General features: G+C 40.4%; 2 protein-coding genes across 2 annotated transcripts in view; both read right to left on the bottom strand.

The window, feature by feature from the left end:
- Positions 1–2,159, bottom strand: part of LOC115140655 (transient receptor potential cation channel subfamily M member 7-like) — an 82,822-nt gene extending 80,663 nt beyond the window's left edge. Inside the window, exon 1 of the mRNA XM_065026990.1 lies at positions 1,992–2,159. Coding sequence (XP_064883062.1) covers positions 1,992–2,159 — 168 coding nt within the window. The remainder of the gene's footprint in view (positions 1–1,991) is intronic.
- A 5,640-nt stretch (positions 2,160–7,799) lies between these two features.
- carnmt1 (carnosine N-methyltransferase 1) lies at positions 7,800–21,573 on the bottom strand. Its single transcript, XM_029677598.2, has 8 exons — positions 21,364–21,573; positions 19,617–19,812; positions 18,964–19,130; positions 18,710–18,850; positions 12,608–12,786; positions 12,343–12,456; positions 9,947–10,050; positions 7,800–9,768 (listed from the first exon to the last, which is right to left on the bottom strand). The coding sequence occupies exons 1-8, from the start codon at positions 21,510–21,512 to the stop codon at positions 9,583–9,585; spliced, it is 1,236 nt and encodes a 411-aa protein (XP_029533458.1). The 5' UTR covers positions 21,513–21,573; the 3' UTR covers positions 7,800–9,582.
- Positions 21,574–26,350: the final 4,777 nt, after the last annotated feature.

Below are 26,350 nucleotides of genomic sequence, written 5' to 3'. Positions count from 1 at the left end.
TCCAGGTAGAACCTTTTTGGAATCTATATACCTGGAACAAAAAATGGTTCTACCTGCAACTAAATAGGGCTCTCCTATGGGGACAGCCGAATAACCGTTTTGGAACTCTTTTTTTTCTAAGAGTGCCACGAGAGCAGCTTACCATGACTTTCACCATAACAGTTTATGTGCAATGAAACTAGCTAGCTAGGCTAATGTTAAATATGAAGTCGTTGCTCAACAGCAAGTAAACCTGTAACTAACATTACCGTTCTAAAGCTAACTTCTAATCCTACTAGCGAAAGGCACGGCAGGCTGCAAATCTGCTTTCAAAGATGTAGCTACAATGAAATAGTCGTGATCATTTTAAATAACAAAAACTACTTACATTTGAGAACCACCGCAGAGGCTTCGGTATTCGCAATCTTCCAAGTTGTTTTGTTGTTTACTTGAAGAGATCTAGCTATTAAAACTTGCAGCCCCATTCTTCTAATGCATTGTGGCTGTGAAATTCCCTAAAAGTATGCAACGAATCCTACTAAATGAAAAGCCAAAATGAGTATAACATCCTGGCATTTAAAACATATTCCATATTGGAAAATTCACATATTATAAAACTTAATTTTATCGCAAACTCAAACAGGCTACTATTTAGGATTTATTATGGGCATTCGGACACAGCCAAAGAGATTTACCTTCATTATGGGCATCTCAACAACTCCCATGTCGCTCATCATTTATGCAGCACACACACTTCAAGCTTTTGTTTTGCACACCCCACGTTTGGGTTACAATTTTTTTCTTTTAAATCACATATATAAACTTTGACTTCAGGTTTAGAGTTACATAACGATGATACTTTTCACACCTTTTTGATTTCCGTGCACTTATATAATAAGCAGTTGTATTATTATCTGATAGTAAAGACTAATTCAGAATCATTTGAGGACTCATAACTTTATCCAAATTAATTTAAAAAGGAAAATAGTGCTAATTTCAGTTAGGCTACAATTTTGCCATTTCATACCACTGATACTCTAATTAGATACTAATTCAACATTTCTGGCTATCATCACCTTTTTTCCAATTATCTCTTTGCATTGTAGCCTCCATAATTTGACAACTGGGCTATCATAGAAACTTGCTAATGAACTGCCTTGCTTATAGGAAGATAAAAATACAACGTATTTTTTAACTTACCATTGTAGGAGCTGCATTCATATTGGCACACAAATGGACCTGACGTAGGTCCACACCTTTACCTGACATAAGTAACCTACAAAGTGGGCGGATTCGATTATAATTTGCCGCGGGGCACCGGTCTATGGCCCATGACAGGAATGGGCTAAAGTCAGTGTTTCCTCTGGAAAGTTTTGTAGCAGTGGGGGGAAAAGGTAGCGGAGTGACTTTTTAAAAGAACATTCTACTCAAAAATAAATGAAAATAAAATTATCCTGACACTATCTAAAATATAATTTCCACCTCCAGAAATGAGCCCAATGAACATATTGGTAAAATTATTTGTTAAAATTATTTTTAATATTGGACCATGCATAACCTATGCATGGTTCATATGGTCAGGTATGCTATTAGCATTCAGGTGTGTGTCTGTGTGTGTGGGGGGGGCTCATTTACCTAGGTTGGTAGAGACACAAGGGACCTTAAGAGTTAACCAACCCCGTGAGAGTGTTTTGTGCCTCATACTTTAACTGGTGCAGCATAGTGGCTATAAATAAAGTATTTTATTTAACCAGGCAAGTCAGATAAGAACAAATTTTTGTTTACAATGACGCCCTACTCCAGTCAAACCCTAACCCGGACGATGCTGGGCCAATTGTGCGCCGCCCTATGGGACTCCCAATCACGGACAGTTGTGATACAACCAGGGTCTGTAGTGACGCCTCTGGCACTGAGATGCAGTGCCTAAGACTCAGAAGTCCCAGTGTATGGTGAGCATTGTGAAAGTTTGAGTTTTGCAGGCCTAGCTGTTTTATAGTGTCACCATGGCTTACATGTGCATTGGTGGGGAGCAGAACCACCCATATGTCTACATTGTATAGATTTATATCGATCGCTCTGATGGGCAGTGTCTGTGGCCCCCTCTTGCATAAGAGTTCCATGGTGGGTAGATACTCCATGGCACCAGAGGAGAAGTCTTTGGCAGGGGGTCGGTTCTCCATTTGGTCCAGAGAGGTTCCCACTCTGCAGAAGTAAAAGGTCCAGCTCTGGCAAAGGGACCCTCCAGTACTGTAATGAGTTGAAAGTGCATAGGTCTTTGCCATCATCAACTCCATCTTTGTGTGTGACCTTCCGAGCGAGATGACTTCACTCTCACACAGTCACAGAGTATCTGCACATGTGCATAGGTTTTCTTCACGCTGTTAGAGCGTAGTAGGTACTGGACCAAAACACCAGAGAAGTTTAGCCTCTCGCTTCAACCACTGAGGTATAATAAGAAATGGAGACTGCGTCCAAGATGTCCGATTGTTGTTTTCAAGATGATCTACTTACGTTCGCATTCGCCGATTCATGGACCGTCTATATCCGAGTTGCATGACATGCGCACTAACACTCATTGTGCACAGGGAGCAGCGGCGACATCATCACTTCATCCAAAAACACGACAGACATTGGATGAATATAAAATGTTAATGATGGGGGGGAAAATGGCCTCAGCGACAATTATTAGAATAATTAAATGGACGATTTGTGCATAAAGGGGATGATTAAAGTGTCTTATTAGGAATGTTCAAATTTGACTGCTCTATGTGGCCGTCGATGGTAATTGTCTTCGTGGGCCGTGTATCAGATAAACTGCAGTACCGAAGCAAAACTGTAGGAGCAGTAGAAACTGTGCTTCTCGACAGGAACCCCGGCCCAGTAAATCACTGGAGCCGAGCTCCCTGCCATGCAGGATCTCTATTCCAGGCAGTGTCAGAGGAAGACCCTAAAAATTGTCAGACTCCAGCCACCCAAGTCATTGACTGTTCTCTCTGCTACTGCACGGCAAGCAGTACCGATACGCCAGTGGTGGAAAAAGCACCCAATTGTCATACTTGAGTAAAAGTAAAGATACTTGAGTCATTTTCTAAGGTAAAAGTGACAATTTGTCTGTCCTGCTAAGCATTCAAAATGTAATGAGTACTTTTGGGTGTCAGGGAAAATGTTAGGAGTAAAAAGTACATAATTTTCTTTAGGAATGTACTGAAGTAAAGTAAAAGTTGTCAAAAATATAAATAGTAAAGTACCGATAACCCCAAAAATACTTAAGTAGTACTTTGAAGAATTTTTTACTTCAGTACTTTATACCACTGCAATGCACCATGTCTGGAACCAACAGGGCCCAGAAACAGCTTCTATTCCCCAAGCAATAAGACTGCTAAATAGTTAGTTAAATAGTTAACCAATAGCAACCCGGAATATTGGCATTGACCCTTTTTGCACTAACTCTTGACTCATCACATACACTAATGTTATTGTTTATTATCTATCCCGTTGCCTAGTCACTTTATCCCGACCTACAGTATATGTACATATCTACCTCAATTACCTCGTACCCCTGCACATCAACTTGGTACTAGTACCCCCTGCATATAGCCAAGTTATCGTTACTCATTGTGTATCAGAGAATGGCGCTGGAGAGGATGGCTGACTTTTTACGGGCTCCTAACCAACTATGATATTTTGTTACTTATTTTGAACATAATGTTGCTGCTACCATCTCTTATGACTGAAAATAACTTCTGGACATCAGAACAGCGATTACTCACCTCGAACTGGAAGAAGCTTTTTCCTTTAACGAGTTTGACGCAAATGATATACTACTTTCTCGGGAATAGGCCCAAATCCCCATAATTTGCATGAAGAAAAGACGGAGAAAAAGGGAACGGAGGCCTTCTGAGAATTTGTAGACGAGCGAGTAAACCCCCACTGCCATCCGTTCTAATGGCCAAAATGCAATCATTGGAAAATAAAACCAATGACATATGATCAAGATTATCCTACCAACGGGACATTAAAAACTATAATATCTTATGTTTCACTGAGTCGTGGCTGAACAACGACACGGATAATTTAGAGCTGGTGGGATGTCCCATACACCGGCAAAACAGAGAATCTATGTCCGGTAAGACGAGGGGTGGGGGTGTGTGTCTATTTGTCAATAACAGTGACTCGCTCAATACAGAAGTGGTCAGATGACAAGGATGCTACGCTACAGGACTGTTTTGCTAACACAGACTGGAATATGTTCCGGGATTCATCCAATGGCATTGAGGAGTATACTACCTCAGTCATCAGTTTCATCAATAAGTGCATCGACGACGTCGTCCCCACAGTGACTGTATGTACATATCCCAAACATAAACCATGGATTACAGGCAACAACCGCATCGAGCTAAAGGCTAGAACTGCTGCTTTCAAGGAGCAGGACACTAATCCGGATGCTTATAAGAAATCTCGCTATGCCCTCAGACGAACCATCAAACAAGCAAAGCGTCAATACAGGATTAAGATTGGATACTACTACACCGGCTCTGACGCTCGTCGGATGTGGCAGGGCTTGAAAACTATTATGGACTACAAAGGGAAACCCAGACGCGAGCTGCCCAATGACGCGAGCCTACCAGACGAGCTACAGTGGTTTGTCCTTTAAAAGTTGCAGCATACCTTGCATGGTGCCGCAGAATTCAATGGAACGTTATTTAAGTGTCAGCCATTGTAACCATTAAAGCTAGTTAGTGCTAATTTGACCACCAGAGGGCATCTTTGAGAAGCATTTGATAGCCTTCAATAGTGGCTGTACTAGAGATTTTAAAACCTTTTTTTGTAAGAGCATAGTATATGGGACTGATTTTAAGAAGTTTTGCTTAATTAATTTGATTAATATTATGGTGTTTCTATTCCAAGAAAATGTTTCCGTTAGGATGGAATGGAAAATATGACGCTGTACAATGTGACGGTCGGGAGTAGGAGCATAACACTAAGAGCATAACATGTCCACACTCTAATTGTATAATTGTAGTCTAACCAATACCCAAACGGAGATTCAGTGAAAATAAAAATCGAATTGATTTATCAAGACCAGTCCCCACGCTTGTCTCAGAGCAGCGCGAAACAGTGCTAAAATAGTGACTACAACGGGTAGGCTATTGCTTCTAACTTCAATATGCTCTTCAAATAAATAAGACTTACACCACATTACTCAACACTTGTGAGACTCATGTCGACTACGGTAGGCCTTCAGTATATCAATCGCAAATATTTACATATGGGTCTCCCAGGTGGTGGCCGGCATGGGTATTGAACCTGCATCTGTAGCAACACATTTTGCACTGCGCCAATCGGGAGGGCTATTATGATACTGTACATGGTGTCCAGGTCAGGATAACCAAAACATTTCTTTATTAAAGACTATCAGAAAGAATGTTGGTACTTATTTATTTTGATCCAAAGCCATGAATGAGTGAGTCACTCAGGTTTATGTAAGTTCCGGGCTATATGACTGTGCCATCAACTTGATAATATATAACAATATTTTGGAGTGTACTTCGTTTTCAAAAAAACGAGAGTGAGCGATTGTAATCTGAATAAAGACCAAACGAATATTTGTAAAGGCCAAAACATTTATTTCCGTTTTTAGAGGGAGAGAAATGATGGGCCAATTGTGCACCGCCCTATGGGACTCCCAATCACGGTCAGATGTGACACATAATAATAATAATAATACTTTATGTTGTATTATTTGTTTTATCTTTTCTGGTGGATTAATCTAAAATTGCAACCAATCACGGCCGGTTGTGATACAGCCAACCTAACTAAGAAATACATTTAACAATAGAATTATCCCCCTACCCTCCACCTAGGCAAGTCCACTGTCCAGCTACCTGCTAATAGCCATAATGGTGCTGTACAATGTGACCGTGTGTGTTTGAAAGAGTATTTTCCAGTAAGCAACAATATGTTTACCTTCATTAGACAACTTTGTTCCAATATTTCTGTAATTCAGGAATATTTATTCCAAAAGTAATTCATTATGGATCCATAACTAAATAAACATCTGCATTTTGAAAGAGTAGTTGATCATTTTTTTTAAATAACCAAAGCATAGAGATGCTGATGAAGAAAGACAGTACTGTACAGTAAATGCTTTTACATTTAGATAATAAAGTATTTAAAGCATTTTAAAGATATAAGCCACCTGCATTTGTTTATTAGGCTACTGTGCAGTCTGACAAGTAAACATAGCCTACAGTACATACTGTAGTAAACATGGGAAAGTGCCTAATTCCTTACATAAGGGAGAGCAGGCCATGTCCAGACTTTCTCGGTGACCTCAAGTACTCATTAACTCCGTCTTTAATGCATTTTCGAACATGGGGTGAGAAATTGTTGCTAATTTGTAAATATAGCTAGTTTGTTATTTATAATGATTTATTTCTGTTTTTAGAGGGAGAGAAAACAGACCCTACAGTCAACTCATGCGTCTCCCAGTCGAGGCCGGCATGGCTATTGAACCAGCATCTGTATGAACACAGCTTGCACTGCGATGCAGTGTCTTGGACCGCTGCGCCACTAAAGCACTTTACAACGTGACCGGTCGGGAGTAGGCTACAGTACTACATACAGTAAGAGCAAAATAATCCTAACATTCCCACACCCTAATTGTAGTCTAAGTTTATCTTAGAATAAAAACCTTGTGTATAATTACATATGGGTCTCCCAGGTGGCGGCCGGCATGGGTATCAAACCTGCATCTGCAGCAACACATTTTGCACTGCGATACAGTGTCTTAGACCACTGCGCCAATCGGGAGGGCTATCATAATACTGTACATGGTGTCCAGGTCAGGATAACCAAAACATTTCTTTATTAAAGGTCACTTAGAAATGTCCTTATTTTTTAAAGAAAAGCACATTTTTGGACCATTAAAATAACATCAAATTGATCAGAAATACAGTGTAGACATTGTTAATGTTGTAAATGACTATTGTAGCTGGAAACGGCAGATTTTTAATGGAATATCTACATAGGCAAACAGAGGCCCTTCACTCCTGTGTTCCAATGGCACGTTGTGTCCCAGATTTGCTGCACCTGTACTGACCTCATGGCTTGGTTTTTGCTCTGACGTCAACTGTGGCACCTTATTTATGTAAACAGTTGTGTGCCTTTCCAAATCATGTCCAATCAATTGAATTCACCACAGGTGGACTCCAATCAAACATCTCAAGGATGATAAATGAAAACAGAATACACCCGAGCTCAATTTCAAGTCTCATAGAAAAGGGTCTGAATACAAACCTGTTTTCGCTTGTCATTATGGGGTAATGTGTTTAGATTGATGAGGAACAAAAATCTATTTAATCCATTTTAGAATAAGGCTGTAATGTAACAAAACGTGGAAAAAGTCCATCTCTGAATACTTTCCGATTGCACTGTATGTTGTCCTTGTCTGTTTGTATACTTCTTGTATGTATACTGGTGTTCTCATCCTCAGACTGCCAGGTAAAGACCGTGTAGACTTCCAATAATTAACAGGTATCAATGTTTTGACTGAAAGTTACTGTAAATTGTACACACACCCGGTCTGTCCAATGAGAGGCTGTATCTGTCCTCTTTTCCCGCCCACCACTATCAAGAATCTTCTCCACCAACAGCGCCACATGTCGGTTGCTTGAGGAAGAGTAATTGAGATAGCCAGATAGGGCGTTCATTCCAATAGGTAGGGCAATCATAGTCAGTAAATCATTTAATGTATGTACTGGATCTCCCTTACATATGCTGTGTGTTAACTGGTATATGATAAGGGTTCACCATGATAAGGATACATCCATAACAATGAGCCAATGAGGCGCAATTTTGCCTGGCATAGAAAATGCGCTCACTCGTCAGGACACTGTTGTTCAGAGGATCTAGCCAACAACACAGCTACAGTAACACAATCACTTCAAACTGAAGCTGGAAAGATTGCAAATTAGCTGCGTTTCGTTTGACCTTTTTTCAACTGACCTTTTTTTTGTATAGATCCATAAAAATAATGCCAGCTGATTCGTGATTTCAACTGGCTGAAAAACGCTGCCTGCCTGTCTGTCTCGTCACGTTCATTACTATGCGATAGCAGGAGATCGAATTTAAATATTGAAGCAATGCTGCAAATGTCGGAGAGACAGACAGCATGGTTTATACAAATCCCCGAAGTTGAAAAATGAAATATTAGTCTAAAAGAAATGTGAGAGAATGTCTAATAGAGTTTTTAATATAGTTTATAAATTGCCTGGCTGGGCTGGTGAGGTGTATATAGAGGTGCATATAATACATTTAAAAAAACATTGCTTTCACCTAATTTTAACATTCTACCACAAAGGGCACATATTCTACTTAATAAAAAACTAGTTTTCCCGTCTCAAGGTCAAATAAAAAAAAATGACTAGTAAGTGTCAAATAAAGTAAACAATGGCTTCATCTTAAATCACCCTTTTGACAGAATGGAAGCTTGTGTGCAACTGGGAGTGGCAATTGAATGCAAGCTTCACAAACATGTATTTATTGTTAAATGATTTCTAGAATGTCGATCTATGGGTAACAGGGTTGACGTGTTATGCTCGATCCGCTCAGTTTTTCTCCACAAAACACCAGAAAATGAGAGTTCAGTTTACGTGACCTTAAAATGAGGGACAGACGTAAATGAATCACTAATCACATGAAATCAATTATAATCTTCAGAAATGACTGTCAAAGCAACACAATAACTAGATCTTTACAATGATTGTGAAAGCTTGGAGAAATGTTGGGGTTAAGTGGGATAAAATCATTCTAGAAGTCACAGAGGGTGTACAGAGGGATTTTTGGCACATGAGTAAGTCTTTATTCATATAAGAAAAATCAGAATTCTCAATGTGGTCTATATTAAAGGGCACTTCATTTAAATATCAGGCTTTTAAAAATGCAATATTGGTGCACAATTAATACTTAATATCAAAGGCACTTTTCATGGAAAAACCCTAAAGACACTATTGAGTTAGGAAAATTAGACAATCCCTCTCAGTCAATGAAACGTTTTCTTTTTTTTAAAGAATTGTTTTTCTTTATTAAGTGAGACAGTAACTAGATCCAGGGTGTAATGCTGAAACTCAATCTGTGTCCAATCATACAATATAGGTTAAAATAACCAACTCCAGCAAATTATTTTAAGTGATCATTTTTTTGTTTTACTATAAATAGCCAGAGTTGGTAACTGTATTTTACAAAATAAATACAATGGGAAGACGTAGAGGCGGGTCTCTGACACGCATGCAACTACATCAGGTCACCATGGAGATAGAGGCGTCACTTTGCCTCTTTAACTGAAGACAAACAGTCCTGTGCTGACAGATTTAGTCACTTGAGTTCATAATAGGCATCTGTCTCAATCTCAAAAGGCTCAGGGGAGGAAGGAAGGTGATTTGGCAGCTCTGGCGATGAGACAATATAAAGAAGAAGAAACATGAAAGCAAACCTGTCCATTGACTTGTGTTTCTGTCATCTTACACATTTTTTTATGCTCTTGGTGGTGGCCAATTGCGTTTTTTTTCCGGTTGTTGCTCTGTAATGTCATGACATACGATGTCACGTCAGACTGTTGCAGCTCTCTCGCCGTTGCGACACTTCCGGTCTGTTCTTATGGACCACCTGGTAACCGTTGGCATACAGATGGTCAGGTTTCCTTGCCACAAAGAAAACACAGTCGTACAGGTACTTCAGCATGGACTGATCGTTCTCCGTGTAGGTGGTGGGGACAGACTCTCTCTCCACCTGCAGTGAAAGACAGGATGTTTTAGGCCCAAGGAGGATAGTCAAAACAACTGAAACTGAAAACAATGTTTATACTTTTCTTTACTGTAAACTGTAATAGTTGTTCATCTTATTCCTCCAATCTGTACACTTGTTTTATATCAAATAAAATAAATTAAACACAAAAAAACAGCTTTACCTCCAAATGGAATCCATATTTTAAAATTGCTGCCCTGACGTCCTCGTAGCTGAGCTCGATGGAGAGCTCGTTGGCCATGTTCTCAAAGTGGTACAGCAGTGGGCCTATAGACAAGGGAGGAATCGCAGCTTTGGTAAAAGTATTCATACAGTAGTGGAGGCTCCTCAGAGGAGGAAGGGGTGGACCATCCTCAGTGAATTTCATAAAAATACAAATAGTTAAACAATAAAAAAAGTTATACTATTTCGATAAAGCTATTCTAAATATATTCACATTTTGCCAAATAATTGATTAAAACACACTGTTTTGCAATGAAGGTCTACAGTAGCATCAACAGCACTCTGTAGGGTAGCACCAAGGTGTAGCCAGAGGACAGCTAGTTTCTGTCCTCCTCTGGGTACAATGACTTCAATAAAAAACCTAGGAGGCTCATGGTTCTCACCCCTTTCCATAGACTTACACAGTAATTATGACAACTTCCGGAGGACGTCCTCCAACCTATCAGAGCTCTTGCAGTATGAACTGACGTTGTCGACCTAATCAAAGGATCAGAGTATTAATCTAGTTCTGAAAAAATAAGCTACAGCTAGCTATCACTGCAGTGCATAAACTGTGGTGTGTAGTTGACTCAAAGAGAGAGAAAGACAATAGTTGAACAGTTTTGAACAAATTAATGTATTCAAAAATGAAGGGGACACAAGAGAGAGCTAGCTGTTTCGTTGTATTTTCACTTCAACTTACCTAGCTAACGAATGCAGCCAGTTAGTTTAGCCTACTCAAACACCCGGTGTAACTACTAAACTGCTTGCTGTACACTGTACTACATGATTATAGCGGGCAAACCGTGGGGTGTTGGGTTGAGCGTGCAGAGATTAACACAGAGATAAGGAGGTTCTAGTCAGAAAACTCAACTTTACTAAGAAACAAAATAAACATAACTAAATAACACGCTCTGTCCTTCACAGGTTTTTCTCCGTGTACGTCTCGCTCTCTCCCCTCGCGGCGTGCCACGGTGCTCCCTTTTTGTGGCCTGCACTGCTGGTTGGCACTCTCCCCTAATTACCTCTACTTGGAGCCATCAGCGGCGGGGTGCCTAGCCCGTGTACTCTCAGCAGAGGGAGCCAAAGTTGCGGCACGTACCTCCCTTCTATCACCAACCGGGGTAGACCTCCCGGGATACCACACGTGTTTATTAACAAGTTAGTTCTAGTAGCTAGCTATGTTGACTATGACATTAGTTAAAATGGTGACAAATACGTAGGCTTTGTGTAGCGGTTATGGTATGAAGGTTTGGGTTGGAAAGGTTTTTCTTGTCTGGTCACATACAGCTGTTGTATTGTGCACTGAAGTCCACAAACAAAGGAAAAAGGTGAGAGGAGGACAGCACATAGATGCAAGAAGGAATTATACATGCTGTTTGTATACTGAACAAAAATATAAACGCAACATGCAACAATTTCAAAGATTTTACTGAGTTACAGTTCATATAAGGAAATCAGTCAATTAAATTAATTAATTAGGCCCTAATCTATGGATTTCACATGACTGGGCAGGGGCGCAGCCATGGGTGGGCATAGGCCCAGCCAATCAGAATGAGATTTTCCCCAAGAAAGAGCTTTTTACAGACAGAAATACTCCCGCAGGTGAAGAAGCCAGATGTGGAGGAATAGCGTGGTTATGTCCAACTGGTTGTTTGGCCTGTTGGACATACTGCCAAATTCTCTAAAACAACATTGAAGGTTGCGTTTATATTTTTGTTTGAGTATATGTGGCTGCTATGAAAGTGAACTGTTTGCGTGTGATCAGGGGTGTATTCATTCAGCCAATTCTGTTGAAAAACATTTCTTAAACGGAATCAAATGGAATGAAACAGGGATAACATACCTGAATTTGTCCAATAGAAAGTAGAAAGTATAGAAAGTCTAGTTTGCAACTGTTGGACTAACGATTACACCCTAGATCAGCTAGATGCAGTCAAAAGTGTGCAAGGCGGTATTAAATGTGTCACTGTCTGTCTACTTGATTACTCAAATGTTTCTGTCGACGTGTGCACCTATGCTGTAAACTTTCATTCGTAGGCTATGTTTTAGCAACCTCATGATGGGTATAGGGACAATTTATGGGTATAGGGAGTATAATGTAGTAGTCTAAACCGATGTTACATTGGGCTGGGTGAATGTAATATTAATGACAGTCATCCAATAGAAATAAGGCCATGCTTCAAACCCCCCAAAAAATACACCCTCCCTTAAAACGGCGCCGACCGCCACTGACATACGGCGTATCATACACTACCAGTAAGTTTAAACAGGAACTACACCAAAAAATGTGTAGAGAACCTCTATCACTGGTCAGGAAAGGAGCTCCGTCGAACATTGAACAGCTCTGTCGCTCACCAAGATTGATCCACACGCCTCCAGGCTTCAGAATGTTCCAGATGGTCTCCACATAGTCGATGACATTGTGCGCCGTGTCGATGAAGAAGCAGGTAGCCACGCAGTCCCAGGTGTCTGACAGGGAAGACCACAACGATACTCGTCTAACCAGTCTCACATTATTGCTAAAATACCAACCAACACAGGTAATAAAACAATGATCTGTGTATAGGACAGAGTGCTCACTTTCACTTTTCATACAGCCTGTGTGAAGCTCACCACTCACTAGGCTCTGTGTAGACCTCCTGGAAGTCCCCAGCCACCATGGAGAAGTCCGAGTTTGGAGGCAGGCTCTGGGGGTTGACGTCTGGGAAGCTGATTGGCCGCGTCTGGTCAGATGACCTCTTGTTGTTGCTGAACTGGTGGATCCAGGGGTACAGGGTCATGGAGTTGACCTTTTCACACCTCAGGAAGGACAGAACAGAGCCAAGGTAAGTTAAGCTGAACAACAGTGGTCCGAAGAGGATTGCTTTGGGATAATTTGATATGCTAGGCAATTGATTTGGCCCGTGTTTTCAGGCAGCTAAACACACCAGACATTTCAACATTAAATGACACACATATGCAAGGGCTGAATTATTGCATCATACGCAAGGCTTGAGTTAGGGCCAGGGGTGAAAGTAAGGCGGTACGGTCCGGTACGGTGTCACGGCAAAACAAATAGTGCGGGTACGCCATATCGGTAAAACATGAGCCCATCACAATAATGAAAACAAAATGTAAAGAAAAATAAAAGGTGTAGTAGCCTACAGTTATCATTGCTGTATGTTAGAGAAATGCAAAATGAGCGAATGGACTTGAAAACAGGTGGTAGGCCTATAGCCTACGCTCCAAAATACGATCTGGTTTGAGGAGAACACAAACATTTTGCTACGGCAGAGAGACGCGCACGGACAGCAGTGGAGGAATTAATTTTGGCCTAATGACGACCACCAAATGTCATCACACTGTTTTGGTGTTTTGTGTAATGGATGTCTCTTTCCATCCACCACTGTTCGGAGGCTGGAAAAATGTTGCGAGTGGATGAACGTGCACAGGAACCCTTTGAAGTGATTATTTGCTAGTCCCACAGAAAAATATAAATAAATTAATCGGAATTTATTTGCAAATATAATTCTATGATTAGGCCCTACGGGTGGCCCACCCATTAGGCAGGATTTGGCAGCCGCCTAGAGCGGCAGTTTGATGAGGGCAGCTTTTTCCGACTTAAACTGACCAAGATGCACCTCCAACAGCACCTCACATTATTCTGCCCAAAAACAATAACTTCTCTCACCCAGTGGCATGCGGGATCTTTAGGTGAGCGCTGATGCTGCCCCATGATAAGCAGAGCCCACTTTGTCACAGGCAGGGGCGCAAAATATTTTGCTTATCCATGCATAGTGTGCCTCTCCGGGGTGCTGTTGGAGAGACTCTACGCTCCACCATACTCCATCAAATTAATTTAACATAACTGATGTAGCCTACGGGGTAGAAAGAGTAGCAGCCTATGTGGTGTTTCTGTAGCCCGTGGACTGGAGACTAAATGTATTACAATGTCATGAGACAGACACCTTTTCAATCATTAACTTATTAATGAGGAGCGAGAGTGCAGGAGAAAGTCAACTAAAAAGGCTAGCGGGCAAACATCACCTTTGGTGTGACTACGGCATACTCAAAACAGAGGTGGACAGCAAATGGTGCTGAAAGTAATTCATTTCAACAATTGTCTTCATTTTAATTTGACTTCACTAACAACAAGAGGGCTTTGTTGGAGGCTATTTCTTCCAATTCCCCCCCAAAAAGAGGTAGGCCTACATGTTTGACAGACACAATTATGCTATCCATAGATTTGCCAGTATAGCCAAAGCCTCCAATACTGTCACCGTGCACTCCTTAAATACCTTGGTGTCTGAGAAGGGCTTGGTGTGTTCGGTTTAAACCAGGGCTCAAAATGAGTGAGGGTATGCCATACCATTTGTTAAAGAAAAGGGCAAAAATTATATTATATTATTAAGTTTATATTTAGAAATAAATCAATGAAAAGTATCCAGATAATAAAAAGTGTTCTATAACAGTGCTTAACTCTTATTAAATAATCTTAGGGAAAACCCCCTCTTTTCTCAATTTTCACCTAAATGACATACCAACATCTAACTGCCTGTAGCTCAGGCCCTGAAGCAAGGATATGCATATTCTTGGTACCATTTGAAAGGAAACACTTTGACGTTTGTGGTAATGTGAATTGAATGTAGGAGAATATAACACAATAGATCTGGTAGAAGAAAATAGAAAAGAAAAAAAAAACATTTATTTTACTACCACCATCTTTGAAATGCAACAGAAAGGTCCCACTTCCAGCCATCACTCGTTGTTATTCCGATGATGTCCACAAGATGGCAGCAGTGTATGTGCAAAGTTTCAGACGGGTAACTTGAAGTATGAGCAAACTACCATGACATTTAGTGTGAAGTCACCCAGGTACATTTGGGCAAATCGTGAAGGAGGCATTTGCATTCATATTAAATTTTTCTGCAAGAATATCATCAAATCATATATATATATATTTATCATATATGCATAGTCACTTTAACTATACATTCATGTACATACTACCTCAATTGGGCCGACCAACCAGTGCTCCCGCACATTGGCTAACCAGGCTATCTGCATTGTGTCCCACCCACCACCCGCCAACCCCTCTTTTACGCTACTGCTACTCTCTGTTCATCATATATGCATAGTCACTTTAACCATATCTACAGTGGGGCAAACAAGTATTTAGTCATCCACCAATTGTGCAAGTTCTCCCACTTAAAAATTAATTTTCATCACAGGTACACTTCAACTATGACAGACAAAATGAGAAACCCCATAGAAAATATTTGGAGGGAGTTGAAAGTCCGTGTTGCCCAGCAACAGCCCAAAAACATCACTGCTCTAGAGGAGATCTGCATGGAGAAATGGGCCAAAATACCAGCAACAGTGTGTGAAAACCTTGTGAAGGCTTACAGAATAGTTTGACCTCTGTCATTGCCAACAAAGGGTATATAACAAAGTATTGAGATAAACTAATGTTATTGACCAAATACTTATTTTCCACCATAATTTGCAAATAAATTCATAAAAATCCTACAATGTGTTTTTCTGGATTTCCCCCCCCCCCCCCCATTTTGTCTGTCATAGTTGAAGTGTACCTATGATGAAAATTACAGGCCTCTGTCATCTTTTTAAGTGGGAGATACTTTTTTTGCCCCACTGTACATGTACATACTACCTCAATCAGCCTGACTAACTAGTGTCTGTATGTAGCCTCGCTACTGTATATAGCCTTTCTTTACCTACCTATTGTTCACCTAATACCTTTTTTGCACTATTGGTTAGAGCCTGTAAGTAAGCATTTCACCTGTTGTATTCAGCGCACGTGACACATAAACTTTGATTTGATTTTGATTTGAAATCTGTATACTTGTACTTTGATTTAGCTTTTTCCAGTATTAGTAGCCATATTATAGTTCAACATTTGCAAAACAACCAGTTTTCATAACTGAATATTCTTATATTTTTTGTCCAAAATGAAATGGCATGCTGTCGTACAAGGTTAGTAGCTACATTTTACAACAGATACACGGATACTCCCTTAAAGCCCAGCTTATGGGCTATCTAGCTAGCTTTGTTTGACCCCCGATTGGTGCTTATTTGACAAAGTTAGAGTCGTTCAAGTGAAGACCGAAACGCGTCATCAGTGTGCCATGAAGGCATCGCTCTCTGACCAAATATGGTGTCCTATAGGATATACGAAACCCCTAATGATATAGTGAAGTCTCGTTACGTTCTAGGATCTGACTGCGATTTGACTGGTTGAAACAACGTTTAGGGTGAGATTTTCACAGATTCATTTCTTTGCAAATTGAACGAGTGGAAATACAAAATCGATTGTGCGTGCTATGTGGACCTTTTTAGGATATGAAAAAGGTATGAAAAAAGGGACCCTTTGGATGATAAATCAGAGCAGGATTTCAGAATGTAAGTACACATTTCACCTTCAGAGGTGAATTTATCAAACCTATCGTGGTGAAAAGTGTTTTGTTGTTAGGAGCTCTCCTTAAACAATAGCATGGCATTGTTTCGCAGTAATAGCTACTGTAAATTGGACAGTGCAGCCGATATAAGACACTTATATGTTCCGACATTTGTTGTTTCTCTAAAATCTGCGATGGTGACACAAGGCACTGCATGATGTACAACTGTCCCGTTGACGGGACACAGATAGCTAAGAAGTTGGGTTTAACATATTCTCTTTTCAGAAAATTAAAAGTTAAATTACTAGGGACATAATAGGCCGCAGCTGAGCTTCAGAATGTCAACAGTTGAAGCTTACATTACTCTGTGCTGTTGAGCGTCTGTCTGGGTGGAAAGGTAACTTTTGAAAGTGCCATATTTAGATTAATAAGGATGTCTAATGTTTAATTATTTGCAAACAGCAACCATTTCGTTGCAAACATTCTCTGGTTTGACATTGGAGAAATATGCCTATTTCGCTGTCCATTCTTCCCTGAAACTTCTATTTTCATTATCCACCTTTCTTTTGAGGCTTTTTTAGAGCAACATTTTCTCTTGATTGCAAACTGTTTTTCCTCAATCAACGCACAATTCATTTCTGTTACGCCCCCCTAGGAAGAAGTAAACATTTCGCGCCCCCCAACTCTCCGCCGCGACTGTAAATTTATCATTTGTCTATACAATTGTTATAAGTACACCTCTGCATAACATTGTATCCATTGTATTTGATACTGAAAAATAAAAATGAAATATAATCAATAAATAATACATTCGAATTGATCAGCAACATTAACTCAGGAGCACAATATATGAAACACTTTGACCTATAAAACAAAAATGAATAAAACTATTTGTGCTGATTTAAAAAAAAAATCCAAATGAGAAAGTCAGGATTAATGGCTACAATGAGCACGTTTTGCAGAGCACAGCTTTTTGAAGCGGAGTTTGAAGCATGATACTGCAACTCTCAGGTCCTGCTCAATGTTTAGCAGGGACCTGTACTTGGTCTTCAGTGCAGCAACAGCAGAGAAGCCAGTCTCACAAAGATAAGATGTTGCAAAAGGAAGAAGAATGCCCATGGCCCTCTGCCCTAAGAGTGGATACTGCCTCTCTACACTCAGTGTCTGTGATGTGAACCTCAGTCTCAATGTGGAGTCAGACGTCATATCAATGAACTGGTCCTCCTCTGCAGAGCTGAAACTAGTTGGAGTTGGTGCATTGAAAGGATCTCTCACCCAGTCATATTGGGAACTGGTCTCCTCTGCAGAGCTGAAACTAGTTGGAGTTGGTGCATTGAAAGGATCTCTCACCCAGTCATATTGGGAACTGGTCTCCTCTGCAGAGCTGAAACTAGTTGGAGTTGGTGCATTGAAAGTATCTCTCACCCAGTCATATTGGGAACTGTTTTCAGGGAAGTACTTTTATTTTTGCAGCACTTGTGTCATCCAGCATGACAGAGACCATGTCTAATGCTGCAGGCAGTATCAGCTCCTCTGCTATGGAGTGGGGTTGCACTTAGCAATTTGGTACGCCACATTATATGATGCTAACAGTGCTTGCTGGTTTACTGAAGTAGCGTTCACAAAGCGGGACGATTGTTGGCAATATTCTGCACGTTTTCGCTGAAAAAACTCAAGCGGCTTATCAGAGTGATTGGGGTGTAATGTGTAATGTCTTTAAGTGATGCCTTCATTTATTTGGCTTCATGCTGTCAACATTTTTAGACACAGTAAACATACCGGTCTTTCCTCATCCCCCACCGTAGTCACAGTGAAGCCAAGCGCTACATACGTCTTAGCTTTCGGGAGACTTACGTTTGTCTCATTATCTCCGTCTCTCTCCACCTTTCTTTTCATCCCTGTTAAATATTTTTCCATGGTGTCTCTTAAGGGTTTGTTATCTGCACTTCATATCTCCTGCTCTGTGCTCTTGTTCGGTGCAAAAAAAAGCACGCCCCACTATTTGAGAAGGACTGTATAACCAGATGTGTTATGAATAGGCCTATGAATTGGGCTGCATTTATGTTCTGTTCTCATGGTTAACTCACCTTATGGTTCTGATTTAAAAAATTGGCCCAAGGCCAAACCTATTACCGACCCCTGCTGTACACCATTCTAGTTTAGCGGGATATGAGGGAGGCAATTTTTTGTCTTCCCTAGGGCGGCAGAACATCCAGGGCCGGGCCTGTTACACCCATACATTTTTGAGGTGCACACATAGGAGGTCCAGTAATGGGAAGAAATTAAATCTACTTGCACCCTTGGTTAGGGCTGAGGGTGAGTGTTACCTATTGAGGACGAAGTTTGAGGAGAAGAGCATGAAGAAGCTCCATTCGTTGCCTTGGCAGGCATAACCCAGACGAGCGATTTCCCATGCCAGGCGACCAAGCCCTGCCCCCGGAACCAGCACGCTCACCTTGGACACATCACTACAGAAACAACCACGCCATCACTGACAGAATACATACGTAATTCAAAATACTAAATCACACAACTGAGTTAGAATTCAAGACTGTGTGTGTGTGTGTGTGTGTGTGTTCACCACTTGTTGCTGGGAAAGAGTCTCTGGATCTCTTGGATGAGGGGCAGGTAGCAGGAGTCTCTCTCAGCCTGGCCGGCCTCGCTCCAGTCACGCACAAACTGCTTAATGGTGGACTTGAGCTTGTCCATGTCGAACGTGGAAGACGTACCCACCTTCCTCAGGTCATCCTGGACAGAAAACAGATTCACTTCAACTCCTCAAAAGTCATCCAATGGTGAAAGGATCATGGAAGCAAATGAATCTAAGATCTATCTTCTAATATAATTTACACTACTACAAGAACTACTGAAATGTGTGCCGGTGTGGTATAGTAGAATAGAAGAACATATTCAGCTCCTCCTACTACTACTTTATTTTTCTTGCACAAAACCACCTAGATGCAGCCTATTCAGCACAGTGTCAAAGCTAGCAAGTAAGACCCTCCCTACTCTGATTGGTTATCCTGCATTTGCATCACTGACCATTTTGCATAGTGTTGGAATTCTCAACTTTGGTAGCGAGTTCTCTAGTTGCCAGTGGTTAAATTGCTAAATGACTCGTGTCTCCTCTTTCCGTGAAAAATAACTGATTTCCAGTAGTTTGAGGGCTACAAGTAGTGCCTGGTGTGACTGCGAGAAAGCATGAGTGTGACCTTTTCTGACCGTTTAGCTCACCTCTTCACCATACTCCATGTTCTCAAACATGTGGATACAGTTGAGCACGATAGCCTGCAGCACCTCCTGGTTGTGGTCCACACTGCGGCGGATACGGGCCAGGTTGGGCAAGACCCCGGGCAGCAGCAGCTGGTGATGCTCCGGAAGACTCTGGAACTGACGCTCTGCTCGATTCACCCGCTCTTGAACATTTATCCTGAGATTAAGGGGAGGTGAATTAGACAAGGAAAAAGGGAAGGGTGGTGCCATGGTGAAAAGGAGGAAGAGAAGATGGAGGTCCAGAAACACAGAGATTCACAAAACCTTTTTATTCCCTTTTTTCTAAGCAGCTTCCATTATGGTGAACATGGTTGTATAGACTAGGCATAATCATGTATGACCTTCTTGTTTGTAAGTAACAAGATTAACTGTATTGAAATGTAAATGTTTGTCAGCCTGGACTTTATAGCTCTTTCTGGTTTTTTTGCATCTTCTTTTAGTTATATTTGTTATTTTCTAGAGCTAGCTGAACTTCCTGTGCTGCTGTTATCTAGCTACTAGCTAAATATCGGTGGTATGGGACAATGTAGTTATCCAAAACTGTATAAATCCTGATATAAATACACAATATATCTTAGCTAGCTAGCTATGCAACATAATTAGGGTTGTCACTAGTTACCATAAAGTAAAAATGTACTATTGTAAAAATGGGGTCTTAAGGGTCTTAACTTAAGGGTTACCCATAAGGTCAGCAGGAAGGTTAAGGTTAGGTTTAAAATCAGATTTGGTCCAATGCACCAATGCAGCTGTTGCGAGTTCAAATCGCATGACGGACAATTTTAGCTAATTTGCTACTTTTCAATTACTTACTACATTTTTAGCTACTTTTCAACTACTTAGCATGTTATCTAACCCTTACCCTAATGCTAACCTTAACCCTTTTAGCTAACCCTTACCCTAACCATAGCCCTTTAAACTAACTCCTAAACAACCTTAATCTTAGTGAGCTAGCTAACTCACATAGCTAGAATTAGTAACATATCATATGTTTTCCCAAATTGTAACATATCGTACGTTTTAGCAAATTCGTTACATATTGTACGTTTTGCAAATTCATAACATATAACAGGAATTGTAAATCGTAACATATAATACGAAATGGTTGACGGACATCCAGCAATTATCACATACCATACGAAATGTAACATATCATACTAAATTGAGTGTCTTGGGTTTACGTAGAGAATAATACAAAATGTGCTGGGACCAGGTTGCCTAAAAAGGCTGAATTTTCAGGACTTTTCTAACAGCTCTAAAGGTCATTATCATAATTTTCACAATATTATTCTAACCAGTATTATTGGCTGCACTGGGCCTTTAAGAGGAGAAATTGTAGAAATAGGCGGGGTTTAGGCATGACTTTGGGGCTGTGAGAACTAGTCAAGACCCCAAAATCAGTCATCCCTCTTCTAAAATCTTCGGACAAAACGTTACTCCATCAACATAACACACACATCACAAATGCACAATTTAAACACCCTCGATCCCCCTTCCATGAGTCATTTAACGTTACTTCATGTTTCTATTCTTGAGTTATTATTTCTTATTATTGTTGCATTGTCGAGAAGGAACCTGCACCGTTAGACGGTGTATCCCGCACATACGACTAATAAAAACTTGAACTAACGATAGCCAGACCGTCTGGGTCAAATTACTTTATGGGTAAGCTAGCTACCAAATACTACTGCTGTTTTGAAACAGTCCGTACCTGTAGTATCTAAACGCATCGATCACTTTCCAAAAGTGTTGCCTTTCGAGCCTTGTCTCCTCTTCTGGTGTACATTTACTCCTTTCTCGGTAAAAATATGCTTCTTCTTGCTCTCCATCAGTAACCTGGTCCACCGTTCCTTCCGCCATGTCTGAATGTTGTACTCAGACCCATCCAATCGAAAAATGGAGTGAGCCAGGAAAAGTAATAGACCTTTCATCTGGTTGGCAAGTTAGCTACGGCAGTGAGCTAACTAGTAGCTACTGCTGTATTTTTTGTTCAGAAAATGATTTTACCTGTGTATGTGTGTCTGGTTTATTACAAGTTGCAACAGGAAGAAAGCTCCAGCACCAGAGAAAATGTATAACTGGCCTCTTGGAGGCCCTTTATATCCTAATCAGACATCAGACAGCACCATATGTGTAAACACCAACCTGAAAGGCTTGTAGGAAGTCAAAACAGAATCAGTAAAGCCCATTTTATTTATTTTATTTTTATTTCACCTTTATTTAACCAGGTAGGCTAGTTGAGAACAAGTTCTCATTTGCAACTGCGACCTGGCCAAGATAAAGCATAGCAGTGTGAACAGACAACACAGAGTTACACATGGAGTAAACAATTAACAAGTCAATAACACAGTAGAGAAAAAAGGGGAGTCTATATACAATGTGTGCAAAAGGCATGAGGAGGTAGGCGAATAATTACAATATTGCAGATTAACACTGGGGTGATAAAAGATCAGATGGTCATGTACAGGTAGAGATATTGGTGTGCAAAAGAGCAGAAAAGTAAATAAATAAATAAATAAAATTTAAAAAAACAGTATAAAAACAGTATGGGGATGAGGTAGGTGAAAATGGGTGGGCTATTTACCAATAGACTATGTACAGCTGCAGCGATCGGTTAGCTGCTCGGATAGCTGATGTTTGAAGTTGGTGAGGGAGATAAAGTCTCCAACTTCAGCGATTTTTGCAGTTCATTCCAGTCACAGGCAGCAGAGTACTGGAACGAAGGCGGCCAAATGAGGTGTTGGCTTTAGGGATGATCAGTGAGATACACCTGCTGGAGCGTGTGCTACGGATGGGTGTTGCCATCGTGACCAGTGAACTGAGATAAGGCGGAGCTTTACCTAGCATGGACTTGTAGATGACCTGGAGCCAGTGGGTCTGGCGCGAATATGTAGCGAGGGCCAGCCGACTAGAGCATACAAGTCGCAGTGGTGGGTGGTATAAGGTGCTTTGGTGACAAAACGGATGGCACTATGATAGACTGCATCCAGTTTGCTGAGTAGAGTGTTGGAAGCCATTTTGTAGATGACATCGCCGAAATCGAGGATCGGTAGGATAGTCAGTTTTACTAGGGTAAGCTTGGCGGCGTGAGTGAAGGAGGCTTTGTTGCGGAATAGAAAGCCGACTCTTGATTTGATTTTCGATTGGAGATGTTTGATGTGAGTCTGGAAGGAGAGTTTGCAGTCTAGCCAGACACCTAGGTACTTATAGATGTCCACATATTCAAGGTCGGAACCATCCAGGGTGGTGATGCTAGTCGGGCATGCGGGTGCAGGCAGCGATCGGTTGAAAAGCATGCATTTGGTTTTACTCGCGTTTAAGAGCAGTTGGAGGCCACGGAAGGAGTGCTGTATGGCATTGAAGCTCGTTTGGAGGTTAGATAGCACAGTGTCCAATGACTGCGAACATAAGCAAACATTGACATTTCATTCTTAAAAGTCTAAGCCGTTGAGGTGGGGGGCTCTAAGCTTACATATGGAATTATTTTAAGAAGGTCATATCATGGATCATAAAGCTATTTGATTTGGAATTTTAGGACCCCTTTAGTTATCAAAAATTATAAAAAATAAAAAATATTTGATAAAATATTGAGTTTGGCCTTTACTACTATAGCCCATTGAATAACACATTCATAAATGGCAATAAAGACTGTCAACAAATAAATCATAAGGAATACGATTTTGAAGTGTCTATCCTATATCTAGGAGATATAAGACAGCTCAGGAAGTTTTTTTTTTTTACACATTTAACCCCTTATTTTTGTTGCCACAAAACTACCTCCATAGTTCCATTAATTTGTATGTGTTACCTTTTGACGAGTCCCTTGACACTTGTGGGGGTCGTAGAGAAAAACTTGTTTGTTTTTAGTCTTTTATGCCAAACCATTCGGATGCTACCAGGGGAGGAAGGCTGAGAGGAGGACGGCTCATAAGGGCTGGAATAGAGTCAATTGAATTTTATCAAACACATTGAAACCACGTCTTGGATGTGTTTGATACCATTCCATTGACTCCATTCCAGTCCTTATTATGAGCCGTCCTCCCCTCAGCAGCCTCTACTGGATGCTACAGACTTCTTCGTGCATGTGAATACCGATTATCGGCATAGCACTCACTTCTGTCATCATGAAGTGCTTTGAGATTCTAGTTAAGGATCATATCATCTCTACCCTACCTGACACCCTAAACGCACTTAAATTTACATACCGCCCCAATAGATCCGCAGACGATGCAATCGCCATCGCACTGCCCTATCCCATCTGGACAAGAGGAATACCTATGTAAGAATGCTGTTTATTGATTATAGCTCAGCCTTCAACACCATAGTACCCTCCAAGCTCATCATTAAGGTCGGAGCCCTGGGTCTGAACCCCGCACGGTGCAACTGGGTCCTGGATTTCCTGACGGGCCGCTCCCAGGTTGTGAAGGTAGGAAACAACACCTTTGCCGGGCATTGGGATGACAACCCAACTCGGGATGAGGAGGGCTTTTAGCGGGTGGAATAGTGGTGACCAATTGGAGGTTTACATAGTAGCAATGCAAATATCATGGTACAGCTATATAGACAGTCAATCATCATGTTACTGTTTAATGGTACATTTACAAACATATCTTTTGATAAATAGAACTGAAACGTGTGTCTCATTATGGTAAGTGGTGAAATAAGTATAGCCAGTTATAATTGTAATGGCTTAGCAGAAAATAAGAAAATACTATCAGTATTTACCAGGCTAAAAGAGTAGGAATAAAATATCTATTGTTTACAGGAAACTCATTCAACAATTTTAGATGAAGTTTTGTGGGAAAAGGACTGGGTGGGAGAAATATATTTCTCCCATGTGCAAAGAAATTCAAAAGGGGTGGTGATATTAATTAACAGTAATTTTGATCCAAATGTGCAAATTGTCCAAACAGATCATCAAGGTAGATGGATTATTTTAAATATGTTATTGGGCAATAAACAGACATGGCTTATTAACCTATATGGTCCAAATAATGATGATCCAAGCTTCTTTGAAAATATATATAAGAATTCTACAAGCAACACTAGACTCTATTATTTGGTGGGGATTTTAATACGGTTTTAAATACCTCTATGGACCGGAAAGGAAATCACACTACAAACTATCACTCTCGGGCACTTAAGGAAATCATGAATGGCATGGATATATTGGAATTAGTGGATATATGGAGGCTTAAATACCCTGACCTAGTGAGATATACATGGCGGAGGCTTAAACAAGCTAGTCGTCTTGATTACTTTCTTATGTTGGTCTTGTAACAAAATGTTGTGTGCTAATATTGCGTTGATGCATCCTTGACTATAGGGTACTAGCTACTACTAAGGTTACACAACATTTCCCGCATATGACAAAATCCCACGTTTTTGTTTCTGTTTCACACACACCCATGGGCTTTTATGGGAAAAAAATATGGTGAGGTCCTTACAACATGTACGTTTATTATACGTCGCACACAAGTGATGTAGGCTATTATCGTCATCATTATTATCATCACTTCCAGGTGGCACACAGCTAATGTGGTTGACTTCAACTGTATAGTGTACTTTAACAATGGGTTCGATCCCCCCTGGCATCAGTATCTTTTGTTGAGGAAAAAACTATTCACTGCCGGTCCTTGATGCTCGATTCAAAAGGCATGTGACGAAGTAAAGTATTCTAAAAGTGTGGTAAGCCCAGTTGTGGAAAAATAACCTAATTGTCATACTTGAGTAAAAGTAAAGATACCTTAATAAGTAAAAGTCGCCCAGTAAAATACTACTTGAGTAAAAGTCTAAAAGTATTTGGTTTAAAAAATACTTAAGTACATTAAGGATCTCACCTCATTTATTCACATTGTATATAGACTTATTTTTCTACTGTATTATTGACTGTTTTGTTTATTCCATGTGTAACTCTGTGTTGTTGTACATGTATGTGTCGAATTGCTATGCTTTATCTTTCCTGGTTGCAGTTGCAAATGAGAACTTGTTCTCAACTAGCCTACCTGGTTAAATAAAAAAAATATATATTTTAAAGTATTTAAGTAAATGTAATTGCTAAAATACACTAAAGAATCCAAAGTAAAAGTATAAATCATTTCAAATGCCTTATATTAAGCAGACCAGATGGCACATTTTTATTATTTTTTATTATTTATGGATAGCCAGGGGAACACTCCAACACTCAGACATTATTTACAAGCGAAGCATTTGTGTTTAGTGAGTCCGCAAGATCAGAGGTAGTAGGGATGACCAGGGATGTTCTCTTGATAAGTGCATGAATTGGCCAACTTTCCTGTCCTGCTAAGCATCCAAAAGGTAACAAGTACTTTTGGGTGTCATGGAAAATGTATGAAGTAAAACGTTCATTATTTTCTTTGTGAAGTAAAAGTTGTCAAATAAATAAAGAGTAAAGTTCAGTATAAATACCCCCAAAAACGAATTTACTAGTACTTTAAAGTATTTTTACTTAAGTACTTAACACCACTGGTTAAGCCTACATGTAAGTGTAGTCTATATAAGAATATAGCCTACACGAATGTCTCCTCGCCAGGAAAGGGTGTAAATGAATCACTCTGTAGATAGGCTCCCCCAGGCTTTCACCTCACCGGCCTGAAAGCCGAGGCTACATATGGAATATGACAAAAGTGGTTAATGGGGTTCATCATGAATTAAGGTGTACTATACAAAGTCCCATA

The sequence above is a fragment of the Oncorhynchus nerka genome, linkage group LG13 (assembly GCF_034236695.1).
Source record: "Oncorhynchus nerka isolate Pitt River linkage group LG13, Oner_Uvic_2.0, whole genome shotgun sequence".
Classification (NCBI taxonomy): Eukaryota; Metazoa; Chordata; class Actinopteri; order Salmoniformes; family Salmonidae; genus Oncorhynchus; species Oncorhynchus nerka.
Note: the sequence above shows the minus strand (reverse complement) of the source record. Positions and strands in the feature narration are given on the sequence as shown.

Excerpts from the sequence above, each read along its gene's own strand:
- carnmt1 (XM_029677598.2), bottom strand. The coding sequence starts at position 21,512 with ATGGCGGAAGGAACGGTGGACCAGGTTACTGATGGAGAGCAAGAAGAA. Across the intron at positions 19,813-21,363 it reads GATGCGTTTAGATACTACAG|GATAAATGTTCAAGAGCGGG; the intron begins GTACGGACTGTT and ends CCTTAATCTCAG. Across the intron at positions 18,851-18,963 it reads CTCTTTCCCAGCAACAAGTG|TGATGTGTCCAAGGTGAGCG; the intron begins GTGAACACACAC and ends TTGTTTCTGTAG.